Source organism: Neofelis nebulosa, chromosome 11 (assembly GCF_028018385.1).
Source record: "Neofelis nebulosa isolate mNeoNeb1 chromosome 11, mNeoNeb1.pri, whole genome shotgun sequence".
Taxonomy (NCBI): domain Eukaryota; kingdom Metazoa; phylum Chordata; class Mammalia; order Carnivora; family Felidae; genus Neofelis; species Neofelis nebulosa.
In genome coordinates, this window is record NC_080792.1 from 828,183 (window position 1) to 849,685 (window position 21,503).

The 21,503-nt window shown below is 49.5% G+C and overlaps 1 protein-coding gene across 12 annotated transcripts in view; it reads right to left on the reverse strand.

The window, feature by feature from the left end:
- Window positions 1–21,503, reverse strand: part of ATP9B (ATPase phospholipid transporting 9B (putative)) — a 254,172-nt gene that overhangs the window by 34,034 nt on the left and 198,635 nt on the right. For all 12 annotated transcript variants that reach the window (XM_058691769.1, XM_058691763.1, XM_058691764.1 and 9 more), the window contains 2 exons: window positions 17,673–17,785; window positions 13,390–13,638 (listed from right to left, as the gene is read on the reverse strand). In XM_058691769.1, the coding sequence (XP_058547752.1) occupies window positions 13,390–13,638; window positions 17,673–17,785 (362 nt within the window). The remainder of the gene's footprint in view (window positions 1–13,389; window positions 13,639–17,672; window positions 17,786–21,503) is intronic.

A 21,503-nucleotide genomic window follows, 5' to 3' on the forward strand; every position in this document is an offset into this window, starting at 1 on the left:
TGGACTCACTCCTGCTGCATTTTGGGAGCACGCTGTTCGTGGGAACACCTAGCATTTTAACTGCTGTGCGCCTGAAGCCCCCACTGCCCATGTGCAACTGATGCTTCTCCCCCTTTTGGGGGAAATAAAGGAAATGAGCAGATGTTTACTTTTGTCTACTTGATGAACTATTTCAGTAAGATCACCGTTCTTCCTTTCCAGAAGGTAAATTATACAAACGGTCACAAAGTGAATGCTTCATGTCTGTCCAATGCTGTGAGAGACTGTTGTGTCGACAGGACTTGTTTGTGATTTTCACGTTTTGTTAGTGGAACCTGCCCACCAAAGCCACCGCCAACGGGGTCAGAGGCAGGACAGTATGCTGTGACCCCTCACCTCTGCCGGGGAGTCAATGGAAGGCCAGAACACTGCCCTGCTTAGGGGCAACTGCCTCATCGTGCAGCGAGGACTGTGGGCTCTGTTCCTGGGGGCGGGTGTCCCCACCACGGTAACGGGCCCTGGAGTGGGCTGCACACGGTTTGCACCATCAGTGTGCCTTATGGAGGGGTGCTGGGCTTATGGTCCCCCCGACCTCTGCAGGGGCAGGAAACAGGTCAGCCATGTGGGGGTCAACCATGTCTGCGTGAAAGACCCCAGGAAAAACCCTGATGCCGAGGCTCAGTGGCCTTCCGGCCCTGGTGGTGCCGTGCACACATCGCACGACACGCTGGAGAAGCAAGCGCGGTGCACACAACCCTCGGGGCGGGGGCGAGTGGGAGCGCACGGCAGGTCTCTGGGGGACCCCGGCCTGTGCAGCTGTGCCATGGGTTTCCTGGTGGATCTTAATCTTTGTCCCTCCGTGGTCACAGCCGGGGCGGGTCTGATAGCTGAGCACAGTCCTCCTGCCAGTGACCACCAAACAGAGGGAGGTTTTGCAGACCCTGCCTGGCAGGAGCCCTGTGCGGACCGCGTGCGGAGCAGGGGTCCAGCGAACGGCAGCACACCCCTCCAGGTGAGTCTCCCCGAGCCCAGCGAGCCCAGCCAGGGCGGGAGCAGGGGCCCCGGGCTGCGCAGAGAATGGAAAAGCCGAGTAGTGAGGCCCGGACGTTACGAGGCACTGCCCTGGGTGGAGAATAAAAAGAGGAAAAATAACCTTTGAACTGGATTTGGGATTTCTCGCTGCCTTTTAAAAAGAAGTGGAAGCCATCTGGGAAGGGCACACCTCTGATCCTGGGAAGGAGCCACGTGTCTGAGCCCGGGCGACCAGGGGTTAAGGCCGAGGCGGCACAGCCCCACGCCGCAGACCTGAAGGCGGGCGGGCGGGTCTTCCCGCGGCAGGAAGCGCTCACACGCTCTCGGCTCCTGCCCACGGCAGGGATGGACCGACGCGGCGCCCCACGCAGTCCACGCACACAGGCTGCCGAGCAAAGGCTCGGTGGTCTTGCCGGCCGTACTGGCTGGGGCAGGGCAGCCACGGTGGCCTCCCCGCCACGCTTTGCCACCCCGTGGCCACTGTCCGCTGCAGAGGGCGGGGCGAGCCCCCAGACTCCCGACCCACACCCCAGGAGCAATCTGCATGTTTTCTACCTCCCGCACCCCGGCCCTGCTCTGGGCGTGTGTGCAGGCACAGCGACGCGTGTGGGCCTTCTTGCCCCTGAGCTGAGCGGCCGGGCTGGAGGGCAGTCCGGCATCCTGTAGGCGTGTTGAGCGTTAACCAGAGTCACTGTGCAGCTCGCATTAGACCTCACATCGTCTGGTTTTCAAGTGTGTTACTGGGCTCCTCGAGTTTGCCAAGATCCTAAAACCACGCTACGGATAACACGGCACTGATTCAGGGCACCCCAGAGACACATGGCCGTCCCAGGAGGAGCAGGGGGGAACGTGGGTTCTGCAGCCCACCTGGGGTGGGAAAGGAAGCGCACACTGGACACGCTTTTCCTATAAAACTTCGATATAAACTGCAAATGGCCCCACACTCCCCAGGTGAAGGGCAACTGTGACGTTCTGACCCGTCAAGTGTCTCTTCTTGCCGACGCCCCATCACCTCCTCGGGCCCCCCAGTCGGGACTTCAGGCTCTACCGGAGGACTCACACCCGTGTGCCATTTACTGTACGCGTGCCCGCACAACCCGCCCCAGGGAGCGGCTTGTAACCGCGTCACGTCAGTGCCGGTGCCCATACAACTGTTTTTAATCATCATCGTTTCGAGGACTAAGTCTCCACGTGACGCCAACCAGGAGTGTGACCCCTTTCACAAGACAGATGCCTTAATCACCGTCCTAATGCGAGTTGCTCAGTGAAGGGTGAACAGAGGGTCTCGCTCCGGCTTTGAGCTTTCCCACCTCGTCTCAGAGCACATTGGGAGTGCAGGGCACCTGGTCGGATTCATACCAACTCTCTCATTTCTGAAAGAGTAGTGTTTATCCAGAAAGCCTCCTAGAAACAACTTAAATCCAGCGATATTAAATGTAGAAATTAACTGAAATTTCAGAGGTGTTGGCGTTTGGCTCTGTTTTCTTCCTAAAGACACGTAAGCGGTTAAAACACACGTCCTCTTTGAAAGCCTGCAAGCCTCGCCTGCTGTATGGGGGATGGGGGGGGGGCTACAAGCGTGAGGGCTGGAGACCATAGCCGCACACACGCACACACACACGCACACACACACGTGCACACACACGGTGAGAGTGCTGCATCCACAGCCCTGCTGTGCGGGAATGGCCACCTGGCTTCTGCCCAGGGAGGTGCGGCTACGGACGTGGACACTACACTTGGAACCAACCCATGGACCCCCAGCCTCTGCCCGTCCCAGGTCTGTGCTCAGGGCTGGCTTGGCGAACCGGCCCGACGTCCCCTCTCCACCATGCTACAGCAGGCCTTCTCTCCCGCCTCCACTGCTCCAAAAGGTTCCCTGGGCTGCCTAAGGTGCTGCGTCCTGGCTCCCTTCCCTGTGCTCCTTCGGGTGTACCCACTCTTCTCTGAGTGGCCATCGTGACAACCTACACTTACACGCGCGGGGGTCTGCTTGTTGGTCACGTCCCGCACCCCAACCCGCAGCACATCTGGGACTTCCACGCCGGAGGCGCTCGTGTGGCCAGCACGGGACAGTCCTCCAGCCACAGAGAGCGGATGGTCTCTTACCCGGAGCGACTTAGGAGTGGAAAGCTGCTGGGGCACCTGACACAGGTGCCAGTGCATAAATGGGGCTGTTCTGAGCACCTGCTTGTGTGAGGCACTCTCCCCAGTTCTGGGAGGAGACTGGTGAGCAACCCCCCCTCAGCATCACCGGGGCTGGGAGCTAAGAAACGACGGTCTCCCTGGAAGTTACCAGTCCGCCTTTAGACCATTTCTTCACATACAAGACGCCAGTCATCTGAAGGAAGCACCGAGCCTCACTCTTAAGGTCTTATTATTACCGTAAAATGTTTCTTTATTTGGGGGGGGTGGGGTGGAGCAGAGAGAGGCAGAGAAAATCCCAAGCAGACTCTGTGCACTCAGTGCAGAGCCCCACGCGAGGCTTGAACCCGTGAACTGTGAGATCATGACCTGAGCTAAAACCAAGAGGTGCTCGCTTAACCGACCGAACCACCCAGGCACCCCACCTTTACTTTTTGTTGTTAAGTATTAAGTATCATGCTAATGACAGGATTCTTCACACATGCCCTTTATTAGGTTGAACAAATTCTTTTATTTCTAGTTTACTGGGAGATTTTATTAGGAATGGGTGTTTGATTTCGGTCAAGAGTGCTTTTCCCCCTGAAGCTACTGAAATGATCATACGGATTTTCCCCTTTGTCCTGTAGATAAATTATACTGACTGATTCATCACAGTCGAACCAACCTTGCATTCCTGGAATAAGCCCCACTTGATCATGATGTATTACCTTTTTTATTTGTTGCCAGGCTTTATCCACTCCTACTTTGTAAGAGTTTTGCGTCTACGTTCATAAGTGATTACGTTTCCAGTTTCTCATAATGCCTTTGTCTGGTATCAGTATCACTTTACCACCAGAGAAGCGTTTCTTCCCCTGTTGTATTCCAGAAGAGTATGTACAGAATTGGTATTGTTTCCTCTTAAACATTTGGTAGAATTCACCTGAAGCCACCCAGCCCTGGATGTGGAAAGGTGTGTAACTGCAAATGAAATTTCTTGACTAGATACAAGAGCTGTGATGGCTCTGGGTGTTTTCAGTAACGTGAGAGAGCTGGGGGAGAGGAGGAGAAATTACTGATAATGCGCACGAGCATACACCCTGTTCTTTTGCTGGGCAACTGAGGCCAACACGGGTACGTGGTTTCTGGGCCCCTGGAGCAGTGCGCTTCACGGGAGGCTCTTCTGCACTGGCAAAAGGCAGATTCATAGAACAGTCTAACGGGATGATGTGCATCTACTTAATTTATTAAGCAACGTATATTGCAACCTTAACACTTAGTGAAATAAACTGTTTAGAAAAATTTTTTTAATGTTTATTTATTTTTGAGAGAGGGAGAGACAGAGTGCAGGCTGGGGAGGGGCAGAGAGAGAGAGAGAGAGAGGGGGAAATGCAGAATCCGAAGCAGGCTCCAGGCTCCAAGCTGTCAGCACAGAGCCCAATGTGGGGCTGGAACTCACGAGCTGTGAGATCATGACCTGAGCTGAAGTCGGACACTTAACTGACTGAGGCCACCCAGGTGCCCCGAAATAAACTGTTTTTAAAACAAATTAGAAACAATATAAGGAACAACAGAAGGATTTTTGATTCTGCAGATTTAGTTTCAGTAGGTTGGGGAGAAATCTAGACATCGGGGGGTCTGAACTCCTCAAATGTGTCCAAAGGCGGTCCAGGGCTGATAATGACCAGAACAATCATTCTGGCATTAAAAACAAAACTGCCCTTGGCCTTGGATGAGATGCCAGCATTTTCTGCGCTTACTTCTGTTCATAAATGAGGACACCTCTTTCAGAGAAGATTAAGAGTGTAGGTAAAGCATTAATAAGTGTGCTTTAAAGTCTAGCTTTAAAATTAGTTGTTTTAATCCGCACTGCATGTTCCTACTTAGGTTCATGATTAAATATTTTTATTGTTGTGGTTTCGTGAATGGGACACTGTCTTCAATGTAACAGGCTGTGGTCGATACAGAAGAGTGTATGGGTTTGTGTATTTTTATTGGGGTCTCCTGAATCTTTGCCTGGATATACAGTCACACCATGTCTAAGGTGTAATTTTATTTTCTTGTAATAACTGTCATGATTTTTCCCTGCCATGCTGTCTGGATAGAGCATCCGGGACAGACAGTTTGAAATGGCATTGATGTTAGCAAACATCTTTGTTTTATCCTTCGCTTGGGAAGGACTGCACAGTCTATCCAGTGTGACGGTGAGTATTGGTTTAAGACAGGTAGCATGGATCACGTTAAGAAAGATCTGTCTGTTTTCAATGGACTATTGCTGGATTTGGAGAGGAAGCTAGTTTGTCTGTTTTGATCTGGAATGGGTACTGGGTTTTAACTTAAACGCCTTTTTAAAAGTCTCTAATGGAAGTGAGATTATCAAGTGGCTTTCAACTTCTACAGAGCCGTACGGACACACCTCCTAGTCAGTCGTTCTTGTATCCCTGGGGAAGAGGTCACCTGGTCATGGTCATTCGGTAGTACTGTAGCTTTGTTGGCCTTATAGGATTTCTGGATCTTTGTTTATAAGATTTATCTCTGAGTTCCTTTTGTACTGTGTGTATATTTATACTGTGTGTCTTGATCAGATTTTAGAACTTAGGAATAAGTTGGCCTTATGAAATGACTTAGAAGGTTTTGTACTATTTCCCTTGTTCCAGAAAAGTTTTGGGTGGGATTTATTTTTGGCTTAAAATAACTGGCCTATAAAACTGTCTGGTCCAAAGTGGTTTTGGCAACTTTTTGAATGTTGTTTGTGGTCTACTCAGGTTTTAGGTGTTTTAGACTCCACTTGGCTAATTTAGATTCTTCCCGAACACGGTTACTTAATGAACTTTTCAAAAATATTAGCATTGGGGCTGTTCAATACACTCACAAAAATTGAAGCCTGTTTGTCTGGTGTACACTCCTCACGTGCAAATTTTGTGTGTGTGCTTAGTCTGCATTCACTGTTTGGTATTATTTACTAATTTTGCCAGTCATTTTCCCATTTTACGTAGCTTTTGAATTTATTGCCTTCTCAGCCATTCCTTTTTGTTCTCCTTTCCTTTCATTTCCTTTGGTTTTGTTTTGTCTTCTCAATTGTTTACTTGGATGCAAGCTCACTTCCTTCTCCTTACGGGTGAGCACTGCCTCCGGTTTGGCTCGCAGGGTGCTCGGCAGGATGCCCTCTGGCCGAAGTGGACTTTCGTCTGCTGACTGCACCTGCTACGGTGCGAGCAGGAGCTGTTCAGCGTCCCACGGAGGTCACGCCGTGTCCTGGCCTCTCCTGACCATGGCTTCTCTCGGGTCCTATTCCCTACACTAACAGGACGTACACACAAAGCTGCTGAGGGTGGATAGAAATTGTCAGGTCTCCGGCTCAGAATCTCTCTCAGGAGCAGGTAACGCGCTGCTGCCCGCTATCCCGGTGAGGCCCTCTCCGTGGGCAGAAGCGGGGCACGCGGCTTTCCCTGTTCCCTGGGGGTGCTCACGGTGACGGTGTGGGCCACCTAGCACCCCGGCTCCCGTATCCGTGGCCCACAGAACACGAAACCTTCCTGGCACTCAGGTGTGGGCTCCTTAGTAAGAAAGTTTCGGTCTCCACGCGATCTCATCTGGTCGGGCAGCCTTGTCACTACCTGAATAAAACGTGGGGGGTTAGTTTGTCACATCTTCCTTGGGTGCTGCCATGTTTCTACGGAAGCGGCTGCTGACGCACTAGGATGTGATCCTGAGAGGTATTCCTCTGATATGTGAAGAGAGCTCAGAGCTTAGAGGCTCACATTTCAAATGACTATTTCTAGGATTACTGAGCTTATAGAAATTTCTAACAATGTGACCACTGACAATAATACAAGGGTAAAGAGACTTGAAACGTGAATATAAAAACTACATTTGGAGGAAGCCCGGGCTAAATGTCAGCCACAGGCCGCTTAGTGACATCCAACCCTTGTCATGGGCAACTTATGAACACATTGTCACCTCTCCATGCTCAGGAGCCAGTACAGGAAAGTATTCCCAGGGTCCTACCGCATGAGAGAAAACAGAATACGAGGCAAGGTCTGATCACTGATTTTTCCCTACGATCCCATTATCCAGAAACTTCTGTGCTATTACTAACGAAAAGCTTGGGGACATTACTTTTCTCCTCTTGGCAGTTACACACACACCTGGCAGTTCTGCTCAGGGATGCATTTCTTACCAGGCGCCTTTGAAATCGTAACCCGATCACTGACCCACACATCTTCCACTGCGGTCCCACCAGCACGCTCATAACCGAATGGAGTCACGAACACGAGAGGCAAGCTGGTCACCTGGAAAAACTGCCCCCAACAGTCACGGCGGGCCGTGCGTGCGCCTTCTCTGCTGCTCCCGAGAGCAGGGCTTCCGACGCTGACAGGGACCTGAGCCCACACGTGCTGACAAGCGCCATGGTCCGTCCCACTGTGAGGAGCACCTGCGACAAAGTGAGTGTAAAACGAGAGCACACCGTGCGCGGGACGGCTTGCTTTGGTAAGTCCAGAAGCAGTGCCAGTAAGGACGTGATATTCTTCTATATTTAAATAATCCACTTGTAGTCTGGCATAAATTTTAGCCGATTCTTACCAAGAAATGTCTAAGTGAGGAGCTAACATCTACACCTGAAAATAATACGCAAACGCAGACCTCGCCTACGTGCAGGATGAGGCCACGGTGCGGACAAGAACATTGCTAGCGAGTAGCTAGCGTTCAGAAGTCAGCAGTCCTTAAAGTCACAGCCGACTGATCTTTTTGGACCGAAAGACACCAGAGCCCTTCAAGGTTTGTGTCACCATATGCCCTGATTGCTTGAGCTGACAACCTTCCAACGCCAAGGCTCTGCCCACTGAGCTCGTAGCCGCCAGGACTGCTCGTGACATTCAGGGTCCTGGCTTCCTCTACCTGCGCTGGACACAGGACAGCTGGAGGGGGCTGGGTTGCAACTCTGTCCAGGGATTTCCAGGCAACGCCCACTGTTCACTAAGCTGCAATTTGCTCTGCTGACGCCGTAGAGACAAAGCGACGGGCAAGTGCAACTTCCTACTCGCGTAGAGAAAATAAACTATTGATCACTTATCATAAGGAACAGGACAGGGCATCGGGGCTCCACGGGATGAATGCAAGACGAGCTGCTGACACTCCAGCACTGCCACCTGCCGCACCTTGAAGTATCACCCGCGTTCCATGGCCACACGTCGCCACAAGTATTCAGTGACTGCACCTCAGTTTAACATGAGCTGCCCCAGAATGCAATTATTTGTATGAGACATTCACTTGCGCACATCCGCAGGGAGGGAAAAGACCCTCTGTTTGCAGGAAAATGGAAAGGAAGGCCGCTTCCGTTGTGAGGAAATGCAACTGTGACGTCAGACTCGGACACAGGAACGTTCGACTTCAGCGCGTCCTTTCGAAAGACAAAGAGGACGCGAGAGCCGTGAGTACGCGGGGACCGTGAGGGCGGAGTGCTGAGGCGGAATCTGCTACAAAGCTCCCGAGCGATAGCATTGCTTATTAACCACACATGTTGTGATAGGTCAACGCTGAGGTCAGACAGAAACCATCAATTGAGCCATTTCCCTGAACAAAGCTCCAGGGTGCAATATTCTAAGCACTTTATTCAATAAAAAATGCTTTTAAAACGGTGCTTTGGTGATTGGGAACACTGCCATCATCCGTCAACCTAACTGCAGCAAAGTTCAATAAGCTAAATAATGAACCATTTAGATGATTTTCCTTGGGCCTCGGGGATTTGCAAACACTGCATCAATAAAGCTCTTTAAAAATTATGACAAAGTCTATTTTTTCATTTTCAGATTTAAAATCTGTTGGGGATTTTTTTTAAGTTATTTAACATGCTGCTACTTCTGATCATTGCCCAATCTCCAAAGTAGAAGGAAAATTGTAAACAAGTAAAAAATTTAATTATAAGATTAGCAGTTCTATTTAGTTCTCGTAATCTCGGAATCAACGAAATCCCTCTCTACTGTGAATTCCTAATTTAAGATTTAAAAAGTGTTAGGACTTACATAAAAAACCAAAGATAGGGGCGCCTGGGTGGCGCAGTCGGTTAAGCGTCCGACTTCAGCCAGGTCACGATCTCGCGGTCCGTGAGTTCGAGCCCCGCGTCGGGCTCTGGGCTGACGGCTCGGAGCCTGGAGCCTGTTTCCGATTCTGTGTCTCCCTCTCTCTCTGCCCCTCCCCCGTTCATGCTCTGCCTCTCTCTGTCCCAAAAATAAATAAAAAACATTGAAAAAAAAAAATTGAAAAAAAAAAAAAAAAAACCAAAGATAAAAAACCCTATGTATTTTTTCTTCCTTCCTTCTTTTCCTCCTTCCTTTCTTTTTAGAGAGAGTGAAGAGGGTAGAGAGGTAGCGGTGAGGGAGTGCGGGGGAGGGAGGGAGGGAGGGAGAGAGAGAATCCCAAGCAGGCTCTACGCTCAGCACGGAGCCTGACGTGGGGCTCGATCCCACAATGCTGGGATCATGACCTGAGACGAAATCAAGATTCAGATGCTCGACCAACTAAGCCACCCAGGCACCCCAAAAATCCCATGTAGTTTCAGGAAATTCATATTTCTTTTTGGCAGGTATTAAGGTGAAATATGTAATATAATATTTTTAAAACAAATACAATTTTTCTTGAGAAACATCTGTGGTCTCAGCTTCCTGTGCTTAAGACTGAGAAGTAATTCTTAATCCATAATCAAATGGGATTCTTGACAATTTCTAGCATGTTATAATACAGAACACGATGTATTCAACCCTTTCCTTACGTGAAAAGGAATGTGGTCCATTTCCTTTACAGAGCAGTCACCAGTGGCCTACACTTGTCTCAAAGTGTCCACCGGAATGCTGAGACGGCAACTTACAGATCTTATAAATCTTAGCTATTCATCTTATAGCTTCTCCTACGTTTCCTGTTACCAAATACACATGCGCGCGCACACACACACACACACGCACCAGATTCTTACATCTACGTACAGAATGTAACACTCCCGGTGTTACTGGACGCTGACACCCAGAGGCGGCTGTGCCTGAGGGAGTGGGGGGCCTGGTCCTGCACACACCCAGCCTCCTCCATACACAACGAGCTACACTCTCGAGCTTCTCGACAACCCACAGCACCGCCGCTACTCCAATGTTCACAGCCTGAGCCAATACCCCCCAAATGAGAGGGCGGGGTGACACTGTGACTCACAAAAAGATGCAGTCAGTCATCACAGTTCATTAGGTATCGAAAAGGGAAAGGCTACAAACCCCAGGGCTCTGGTTCCCACTTGATGTCATGGCCTGATATTGCCAGGAGACTGGTTTCTGGATAATTACCAAGGTCTGCTCCCCACACCTCCCTGCACGGCCTGGGCCTCGGGGCCCGGCCGAGATCTGTGTACCCCACATCTGCAGGGGGAGGGGGGGCCCAGCTGAGACTTGTGCACTCCACACCCACGGAAGAGGGGGGGCTCGGCTGAGACCTGTACACCCCATATTTGCAAGTGGAGGGCTCCCGGCTGAGACCCATGCATCCCACACCTGTGGGAGAGAGGGAGGGCCTGGCAGAGACCTGTGCACCCCATATCCGCGGGGGGGCCCGGCTGAGACCCGTGCACCCCACATCCGCAGGGGGGAGGAGGGCCTGGCTGAGACCCACACACCCGAGAAGGAAGACGAGGGTCCCAGGAGGCACAGTAAGAGCACAGCCTGCCCCCCGCACCCCTGCAGCACCACGTACCCTGTGCCCAGGATGTGCCAGAGGGTGACCCAGACAGGACACCGTGGAGGTAATGGTTCAGGATCAAGCAGGTTTGAGACGCTGCTTTGTCTTCAGCCTTTTTCATTCTTTTCAGTGTAAGAAAACCGAGTAATTCCAAGAGTAACAGAGTTACCGTAAAGCTGTCCAACAGGAATGGTGTTTACGAAACAGTAAGGGCTCCCTTTATCTCGTCCTCATCAACGAGAACCAAGGACGGGGCGCCTGGTGGGCGCAGGCGAAGACGCCCGGGCAGAAGTCGGGGTGCGGCACTCGGGGCGCCCGTGGGAGGACCCTGCGGGCAAGGGGTGCAAGGGACGCGACAGCGGCCACAGGAGGGAGGACGTGCGGGTGTGGGCACAGACACCAGGAGGGGGCTCCAGGCGTGAGTGTGAGGGGGGAGAGGAGCAGCGGCCCTGGGCTGGGCTTTCCACGGCGAAAGGAAAACAACCCAACTTCTACCTTTTTGGCTGGTTTCTCACCACCTTTAAGTTCTTACACGAGAAATGACGTGTTGCCCTAATTTCTAACTTAGTTTGTTCTGGTTACTATCAGATAATTTCTTGACTAAATAATCGAAGAAATGCCAATGTAACTAAATCTGCAAAAATGAATTTGGTTTCCAGAAAATACAGCAGTGCATAAAGCTTTGTAAAAAAACACCACAAATCTGGAGGTGCTGTTTTCATCATTATGAAGTCACGTCTTTGTTTCCACTGGGGGACCCTTGGGGGGCGCCGCCCAGGAACCGCTCAGACCACTGGCCCACCTGGCTCCTGGCTCGGGCGCTGGCAGCATGCCCTGGGAGGGGCCACGGGAAGACGGCCAGGACCCGGGGGCTCTCAGCCGTGGGTGCACCTTAGCGCGTCCCCAGAATGGAGAAGCGTCCGGCCCCACGAGACCCACCCAACAATCACCGGTGGAACTGAGCCCGTGCGCAGAAAAAGGCAGATAAACAAAACAGAAAAAAGACAATCGAGGTTGTGAGCGCACCTGATGTGCGGACAGGATCAAGGGTGCCGATGTGTCCACCCATGGCGCCCCAGGAGGCCGCAGACAAGGGCTGAGGGCACCTCTGGGAATGAGACACGTCAGGACGGTCACAACCCGCCTTCTCCCGCTGCAGGGAGAGGACACAAGCCCCTTCCAGATGTGCCAGCCTGGCCAGGGCTCCTCCGTTCAGCCCCGCAACACAGGCTGCACGGTCCTCTCTGCCTGCGGCCACAAGCTGGCTCGGCCGTTACTCCTGGGATGCCTTTCCTAACGCTTTAAACTCACCGCTTACCTTGTGACTTCCTGACTGATTTTAATCACTGAAACAGGGTGCAATGGTTCCAGGCTCTGCGGGGTACGTGTGGGAGCACCTGCCACTTCCTGTTCCCAGCTGCACAATGTGGCCCTGAGCGTCTGCGGCCTCACCAGCTCCCCGATGCTGACACCCCGGCAGTAATGCGACACCCAATTTCCCTGCAGTGATGCTATTACAGTGGAAGGACCCTGCTCTTCTGAAATAACGTTGATAACAAGATTCACCAGGCTCCTCTTTAAAACATCAGACTTTTTTAAAAAAACTGTGATTTTGGGGCGCCTGGGTGGCTCAGTCAGTTGAGCCCCTGACTTCAGCTCAGGTCATGATCTCATGCTCTCAGGTCTGTGAGTTTGGGCCCCAACAGCTCAGAGCCTGGAGCCTGCTTCGGATTCTGTGTCTCCCTCTCTCTCTGCCCCTCCCCCGCTCATGCTCTGTCTGTCTGTCTCTCTCTCTCTCTCTCTCAAAAATAAATAAAGGTTAAAACACCCTGTGATTGGGGGTTATTGTATGATCCAGTTTTAGCAGGTAAAGAAGCTTGTTTGCTTCCACGGTTTGATGACAGAATCATCTCTGAAGAACCCGGAGTAGAAAACAATACATAAGAGAACTGTGTTTAAAATATACTGGCTGTACAGGAATTGGACAAATTAATTTAACAATCTAAAAATCAAAAAATGATGCAAAGGTAGAAATGACTAATTTACTGCATTTAGGATTTTACTGTTTCGTTTGTCTTTTGCAGAGTTTTGAGACGATTTGCATCCCAATTCTCTTTTGAAATAGATACATTATATCTCAATTCTGGCAAAAAACAAAAACAAAAAACCCAAAAAGCCCTGGAAATTTACTTGGAGGAGAGAGAGGACGATGAGGCAGGAACAGCCCAAGTCTCAGCAGCTTTAGGAAGATGGGACTTGGTCACAAAAGTTCTGGATTCTCTCATGTGCTTTCCGGTAACGGACTTAGACTTTTTGGGAGATGGGGACACACTGAGACCAAGGGCCCGTCTTGGAAAGGACCCTGACGCCAGGGGCTGCCATCCAGGAAGAGCCGCGTGGCCCCTGGCCCGTAGCTAAGGCCTGCTAGAACTATGGTAAAGCTCGCCTCTCACCCCGTGAGAGAACTCATTCTCGCGCCTTCTGAGACCGACTGAAACCCAAGGTGATGAGTTCTGTACTCTGATTCTCCAAGAGGCCCCAACTGACCTCGTCCGGGCTGGCGGCCTGGTAGGTCCGGTTCCCGTCGCTGAAGTCCTGATCTGCCTCGGCGTACTCGGCCTCCCCGCCCACACCGGCTCGGGACTCGTACACAGGGCTCACATTGTGGCACAGCGCGATGGCCTTCACCGCTTCGTGCACTCGGCTGCTGACACTTTTTCTGACTTTGGGAGCTGAAGACTGGGCTTTTCTCGGGGGCGTTGAACTGGCATTGTTTCCGCCAGCCTGGGACTGCATCTGGTAAAATACGGAATGTCATAAAGTTGAAAATACAATATAGTTGATGCTGGAGTTATTAGCATATGCTATTTTTATAAGCTAGTTAGCTAGGGATAGGAAAAGCAGCTTGGGGCGCCTGGGTGGCTTGGTCAAGGGTCCAACTCTTGATTTTGGCTCAGGTCATGGGATCGAGCCCCACACTGGGTTCTGTGCTGGGACTGGAGCCTGCTTGAGATTCTCTCTCTCTCCCTCTACTCCTCTCCCCTGCTCATGTATATGTTCTCAATCTCTCTAAAATAAAATACCAAAAAGAAAAAGAAAGATAGAAAGAAACAAAGAAAGAGGAAAGGAAGAAGAAAGAAAGAAAGAAAGAAAGAAAGAAAGAAAGAAAGAAAGAAAAGAAAAGAAAAGAAAAGAAAGAAAGAAAGAAAGAAAGAAAGAAAGAAAGAAAGAAAGAAGAAACAAAGAAAGAAGAAGAAAGGAAGGAAGGAAGGAAGGAAGGAAGGAAGGAAGGAAGGAAGAAAGGAAGGAAGAAACAAAGAAAGAGGAAAGAAAGAAAGAAGAAACAAAGAAAGAAGAAAGGAAGGAAGAAACAAAGAAAGAGGAAAGAAAGAAAGAAAGAAAGAAAGAAAGAAAGAAAGAAAGAAAGAAAGAAAGAAAGAAGAAACAAAGAAAGAAGAAAGAAGCAAAGAAAGAAGAAGGAAGGAAGGAAGGAAGGAAGGAAGGAAGGAAGGAAGAAGAAACAAAGAAAGAAGAAAGAAACAAAGAAAGAAGAAGGAAGGAAGGAAGGAAGAAAGAAGAAACAATGAAAGAAGAAAGAAGAAAGAAAGAAAGAAAGAAAGAAAGAAAGAAAGAAAGAAAGAAAGAAAGAAAGAAAGAAAGAAAGAAAGAAGGAAGGAAGGAAGGAAGGAAGGAAGGAAGGAAGGAAGGAAGGAAGGAAGGAAGAAAAGTAGCTCGATTTGATTATGTGGTTTGATTCGGATTCCCTTCTACAGAACAGCTATTACTAGAGTTGTCATACATACCAAAATATTTGTTTCAATACTTAAAATCTGGGTGTTTCCTTTGACTAGATGCACTTGGGCCACGGCATTAACTTGCTAAGTCCTTAATAACTCATGCTGATCCTCCCTCTAACGATGGGGTACGCTGGAGAACAAACAGTAGACTTATAAGTGCTCTCACTTTTCTTTAAAAGTGCCGTATCTCAAGTGGTATAAAGCTAAAAGCAGGAGGAAAATGCTTATGAATCTTCCTTTAATACGATAAATTAATCCATCTCGTGATAGCCTCAGTTAGGGTCTGATTTCGTGCCTAACAATCATTACACACAATAAACACTGCATTCTGAGGAAGAATCATCCCCGTGTCAGATTTCAAAATCGTGCTCTCTCGAGGTGACTCCCCATTTACACCGTGTTTGGCTCTTGTCGCACTCAGCCGTGTCCGGGGGAGCTCACCTTCGCCAGCGAGGCGGGCGGCTACTCACTGTCGCCCATCCTGGAGGAGGAGGAGGAGGAGGATGCCCCCCCCCACCCCCCCCGCCACCAATAGGACCTCAGACATTCCTCAGTTCAGTTCACAGCCGCTCGTGAGTCCTCCCGAGACAGTGCGTCTCCCGCTCTTGGACGGCACGTGTAGAGCCGCTGAACCATGAACATTCTGCCCATCAAATTACAGGGTTGTCTAATGAAGGCTTTGCCTGTTCGGCACAGCAGCTGGCACTCAGAGCCACATCTGCGTGCTGCTCACATGACTGCGTCACAGCAGAGACCACGGCCGACTCCCCCTTATGAATTATGTCATGTTTATTGATGGCTGTATGATTTAATTTCACCCAAATGCCATTAAAGATTATGCCCTCCGTCACCAAATGCTGCCAGCGGGGAAATACAATCAGATTACGAAAGATCTGTTACGTTACGCTGGACCTGGCAGACTATTATCATCTTAATAAAAAGACAGAATCTAAGGAATAAAATCAGTTTTACATGAAAAGTACTGTCTAACCAACAGATAGCTAACAAAAAAGATTTTTAAAAGAACTCTTACACGGAAATAAGTATTAAATATTTGTTGTTTTTATACAGTGACTTATCCTTTCTGCTTTTGATTCTTCTAGTAAAATAGCTTATTTGGAGCTATTAAAATCATACTAATGGGTAATGTAAATTAGTTATCTTTTTAAAAAAAGATGTTCCCCGGTACTATTTCCAACTAGACAAAGATTACTAGAAGAGAAGTCTTTTTTCCTTTTCCTTCTTAGAATTTTCCTTCTGTTAATAAATATTCTAGGTTACACAATACTTAGCCACCCAGGTGGCTCAGTCAGTTAAGCGACCAACCCTTGATCTCAGCTCAGGTCATGATCTCGTGGTTCATGAGTTCAAGTCCCGCATAGATCCCCCTGCCTGGGATTCTCTCTCTCTTCCACTCTCTCTGCCCCTCCCCTGCTTGTGCTCTCTCTCTCTCTCAAAATAAATAAACACTCAGAATACTCTGTCTTGAAATGAGTGACGTCCAACTCAGTAAAGCGTTGGGTTTCCAGTTTGCACATGAGCTTGCGTAAGTGATCAGTACATACGATAAACTTACATGCATCATGGTTCTCATCTGACGGCATCTTGAAAGTAAAGTATACGATATTCTAGTAAGTGTTACAGAAGAAAGAGAAGGTTTTCACAAACTAAACGCAAGGCAGACAGTCCACTGGAATCTGGTCAGAGCAGAAAGCGCTTGGGGCAGGTGTGAGGAAGACAGGTCGGAAGCGTGACGGTCAACACAGACGGTCCACAGCCTCCCAGAGGGCCCAGGGTAGCCTGTGGACACGTGAGCTCCTCGTCCTTGGTGGGCGGGAGACTTGGTCCTCTCCCTGACATACCACAGTGGCTGTTACTACGTGGTGACTAAACCCTACCAAAGACTGGCGAGGAGACAGAGAAGCAGCCTCGGAAGTGGTGACTGGTCCTCCATGGCGACCGCAGCCTTCAGTGCAAGGACCTTAAACAGACACCCCAGGGTTGTGAGGTGCGGTTACACAGAATCAGTGGGTCCACACGAGTGCAACACACACACTACCTGGGAACAGTCTGTGGGAAGGAACCACGCAGCCTGAAAGAAACTCTGGAAAATGGTCTATGTCTGCCGTCCCTCCGCTCGTGATCTGTGATCTGTGCACGCACAGGGCCCCACGGGCCCGACGTCGGGACCTGGAGCATCAGGACCGTCCCAGGCCACACCACACATGTGTCACTTGCAGATTCCGCTGCCTACAAAGTGTCGGGCAGGTGCTGTGACTACTGGGCTGCAACCTTGTGCGAAAGCAAGTAATTCCTATTCTCACAACCTCAGCTCCTGAGGCCCCGGTGAGAAGACGAGACTTAGGTCATGTGCCCCTCTCCCACAAAAACGTCCTTACGTAATCCAGATACAGACCACACACTTACAGATGGAATAACGTGATATCTGAGGATCACTACAAACACGGTGAAGGACAAGGGCTATGGATGAAACAAAACCCACCGTGCGTGGACACCTGCTGACGTGGATGACAGGGCGATGGGCTCACCACGGTACGGTGTGCCCACTGCTATTTATTGAAAAGGCAAAAAAATATGAGAAAGTCTTATTAATTATGAAGGAAAACAGAGGGACTGTTAAGAAACACATTTGAGGGAGCACCCGGGGGGCTCAGTCGGTTAAGCATCCGACTTCAACTCAGGTCATGATCTCCCTGTCTGTGAGTTCGAGCCTCACGTCGGGCTCTGTGCTGACAGCTCGCAGCCCAGAGCCTGCTTGGGATTCAGTGTCTCCCTCTCGCTGCCCCTCCCCTGCTTGTGCTCTCTCTCTTTTTCTCAAAAATAAACAAACATTTAAAAAAATTTAAAAAATAGTAATAAAATAAAATAAGTCCAAAAACTGCTTCTTGATTTATAAATTAGAACCGAATGTTTTGGGACATTCAAAGAAGTCTGCCGATTTCTGCACGAATAGACACAACAGCTCAGGCTGGCTTCCACAGAACGCGTCCGCGCCGGGGCGCGTGAGCTCACCTGCGGGCACGGATTCCTGAGGTGGCCCTGGATCTCGTCCATCGTGTCTGCTCCATAAGACACAGTCCCCAGGTGCAGCCGCTTAAACACCATCTCGTTCTGGGTGAGGGTTCCTACGACAGGAGTGGCGAAGACGAAAATCAGCGTACACACAGGAGGCCAGCAGGCCGAACACAAGACTTCTCCACCCACGTTTCCACCCGCAGGTGGACGCTCTCCTCCCTGCTCAGGCTTCCCCTCAGCACGCTCTGGAATTCCAGCACCCAAACTGTCCTTCTGCCGAGGACCAGCGTCCGTCCTAGCTCCCTCCGCGGTGGCTGCCTGAAGACAGGGCACACTCCGCCTTTCAGTTCACGTGTGTGACCTGGCCCACATGTGAGTCCTGCACGTTCTGAGACAGGCAGGAAAGGGGAAGACGCGGCCGGTCTCCGCAGTTACACCTGAGGACGCCGCCTGAGAAAGACATCAGCCAGTCCCAAATCAGCAGGCCTACTGGTTTTTTAAAAACCCAATTTTGAAAAATTAGATATTTTCCATTGAACAGAAACAGATGCATTTAACCCTTCGCGTCCATCTGTATCACGTGGGGCGAGAGCACGTGGGCAGGAAGGCACATTCTCCCGAGCTGGGTCTCCGACCAGTGCCCTCCGCAGATGGGGAGGACCCTCCAGAGAGACAGTCAGGGGTCACTCCTGGGGACTGCCGGTCCCCGTGTGCCCGCCACTAACGTGTGCCTGCGCACAAGTAAGTACTTCACTCCCGGCGTGTGAGGAAGGCAGTCAGGAGAGCAGCACAGGTCAGGTTTATGAGACTTCCGGGGTCTGGCTTCCTATCAGAAACGTATACAGCCAAATACAGTGAGTAACCTCATGAAAGGCAGTGAGACAGAACATTATTTCAAAAACATGGTGAGTTTTCATTAAAAGTGACACGTAAATTCACCTTGTTACACATCATGACTCTGGAAACCCCAAACTCTGTGAATATATATCACTTGACATAAAAATATACATAGAACATGTGCATACAACTTTTGCTTACTTGCTCTTGGGGACATGTGGACACCTGTGAATGTGTTCGTCACGTGCTGCCATGACGTGCTGTCACACAGCCTCCCTGGGCTTTTCTGCACTCACTTCAAGGCACACGGAAGGATCACCCACGGGCTGAGGTCGTTATAAACGTGAATAGGAACAACCCCATTGCCGATCGGTGATAATGAAAGTCGGGCTTTCCACACGGCTACGAGACACCCACAAAATATTAACTGATTTTTGCCTTCTTTGGCACACGTGACATTGAAAATACGAAGCGTTTTCCTATCTACCCCCGACTCCACACACATGAGTGAGAACTAGCGTTCAAGACAAAATAGGTCATCCAACTCGAAACTCCCACCAGGACACGAAGGCCACTTGAACGTGACAGGTAAGAGGAAAGCCCGTGCTGCCCGTCACTGTGTCAGGGGTGGCTCCGTCCGTCCTCCTGCACGAGTGGACACCATACAACAGACCTTCATGCATTTCAGAGAGCAGCTACTCTTACGGGTGCTTGTCTTATAAACTTTGTCTTTAACCCTTTTAATACCTTGAATAAATGGAACCCAAGTTTCCTGAAGTCAAAATTATGTGAGAAGTACAGTTTTTGGGTTATGTCGTCATTAAATAGAATTAGCTTAAAATAGTGGCTTGCATTAAACAACGTAATTAAAAACAAGTCAGCCTCCAAATGAAATAAGGGAAGTTCTAGAAATGATTTCTATCAGAGATTTGAGATGAAAACGACAGTTCTCTTATCCGAAATCAAGACAATGAAATCATACGTTAACTCCTATGAGAATAAGCACAAAGTTCACCTCTATTAACGTGTGCCTGGATGAGTTCCCTGAAAAATTATTTAATGTTGCTCTAATAAAAAATGTTTTACTTATCAGACTGACACAGAGAATTTCCTGTCGACATTTTTTTCTCTGATACACACTGAACGTGAGACTGGTTTACAAAGGGCTGCGGTAATGAGGCAGTTCAGAAGCAGGACTGTGACGAGTAATTCTTCTCCTTAACCTGACTTCTTACTAGCAATTCTATGTATGTGGCAAAGAGAAGGATACCATGGCCTGACAGTGCCATGGAGCATCTAGGAGTAATAGGAGTAAACTATTATTTCTTTAGGTCTTTAAACCGCTAGATGCAAGTCACAGAAGACCCCAAGTAAAGAGATGCGTCTTCTCCTCCGCTCGCTGTCTTACGCCACAGGGACCGCGGGGACAGGCACTTGGGAGCGCCAGTTCACTCCGCGCTGTTACTGTTTCTGTATTAATCGTTCACCCCTTCTTCTCTTTGTAAACACCGAAGTAAAATTGACATATACTATCTATTTCGGGGCCACTGTCTAGTGATTCAGTATTTTGCACTCCCCAAAAAATGATCTGCAAAAGTGCAGTTACCACCGGGCGCCATACGGAGTTACTACCAGACCATCGACCACGCTCCCCGTGCTGCACTTTTCGTCCCCGGGACGTACTTATTTTGTCACTGCAGGTCTGTCCCTCTTCATCCCCTTCACCTGTTTCACCCTCAGGCCACCACCTCTGTGTCTGGGGAGTCTGTTTCTCTATTGTTTGTCCGTTTAGATTACACACGTTTGAGTTTCTCTGACTTGTTTCCCTTGGCGTAATACCCTCTAGATCCACCCACACTGTCGCAAATGGCAAGGTTTCATTTTTATGGCTGAGTAGTATTGTATATACACACATCTTCCTCACCATTCATCTGTCGGTGGACACTTGGGCTGTGCCCGTGTCTCGGCCACTGTAAATAACGCTGCTAGGAACACAGGGGTGCAGACGGCTTTCTGAATTCGTGTTCTTGTTTTCTTTGGATAAATGCCCAGAAGTGCAACTACCGATCACATGGTAGTTCTACTTTAAATTTTTGAGGAACCTCCACACTGTTCTCCAGAGCGGCTGCACCAGTTGGCATTCCCACCAACAGTGCGAGAGGGTTCCCCTTTCTCCACATCCTCAGCAACATCTGTTGTTTCCTGAGTTGTTGATTTTAGCCATTCTGATGGGTGTGAGGCGGTATCTCATTGTGGTTTTGATTTGTGTTTTGTTGATGAGTGACGTGGGGCATCTTTTCATGTGTCTGTTGGCCAGGTGTGTGTCTTCTTTGAGAAATGTCTATTCGTGTCTTCTGCCCATTTAAAAAAAAATTTTTTTTAATGTTTTATTTATTTTTGAGACAGAGGGAGACAGACCATGAGCAGGGGAGGGGCAGAGAGAGAGGGAGTCACAGAATCGGAAACAGGCTCCAGGCTCCGAGCCATCAGCCCAGAGCCCGACACGGGGCTCGAACTCACGGACCGTGAGATCGTGACCTGAGCCAAAGTCGGACGCTCAACTGATTGAGCCACCCAGGCGCCCCTGCCCATTAAAAAAAAATTTTTTTGACGCTAAGTTGTCTAAGTTCTTTACATATTTGTGGATATTAACCCCTGTGAGATGGTTGATGTGAAAATATCTCCTCCCACTCAGTAGCTGCTCTTTCGTTTTGTTGGCAGTTTCCTTCATTGTGCAGAAGCTTTTCACTTTGATGAAATCCCATTGGTCTATTTGAGTTTTTGTTGCCCTTTCCTGGGGAGACAGATCCAAACAAATGTTGCTAAGGCCAAGGTCAAAGAGATTACGGCCTGTGTTTTCCTCTAGAACTTTTGCAGTTTCTGGTCTTTAGTTCTGTGCTAGTTTTGTGGGTATAAGAAAAAGGTCCAGTACTTTCTTCTGCACGAGGCTGTTACTGCAGAGACAGTCTCTTCCCCATCCTGTGTTCTCGT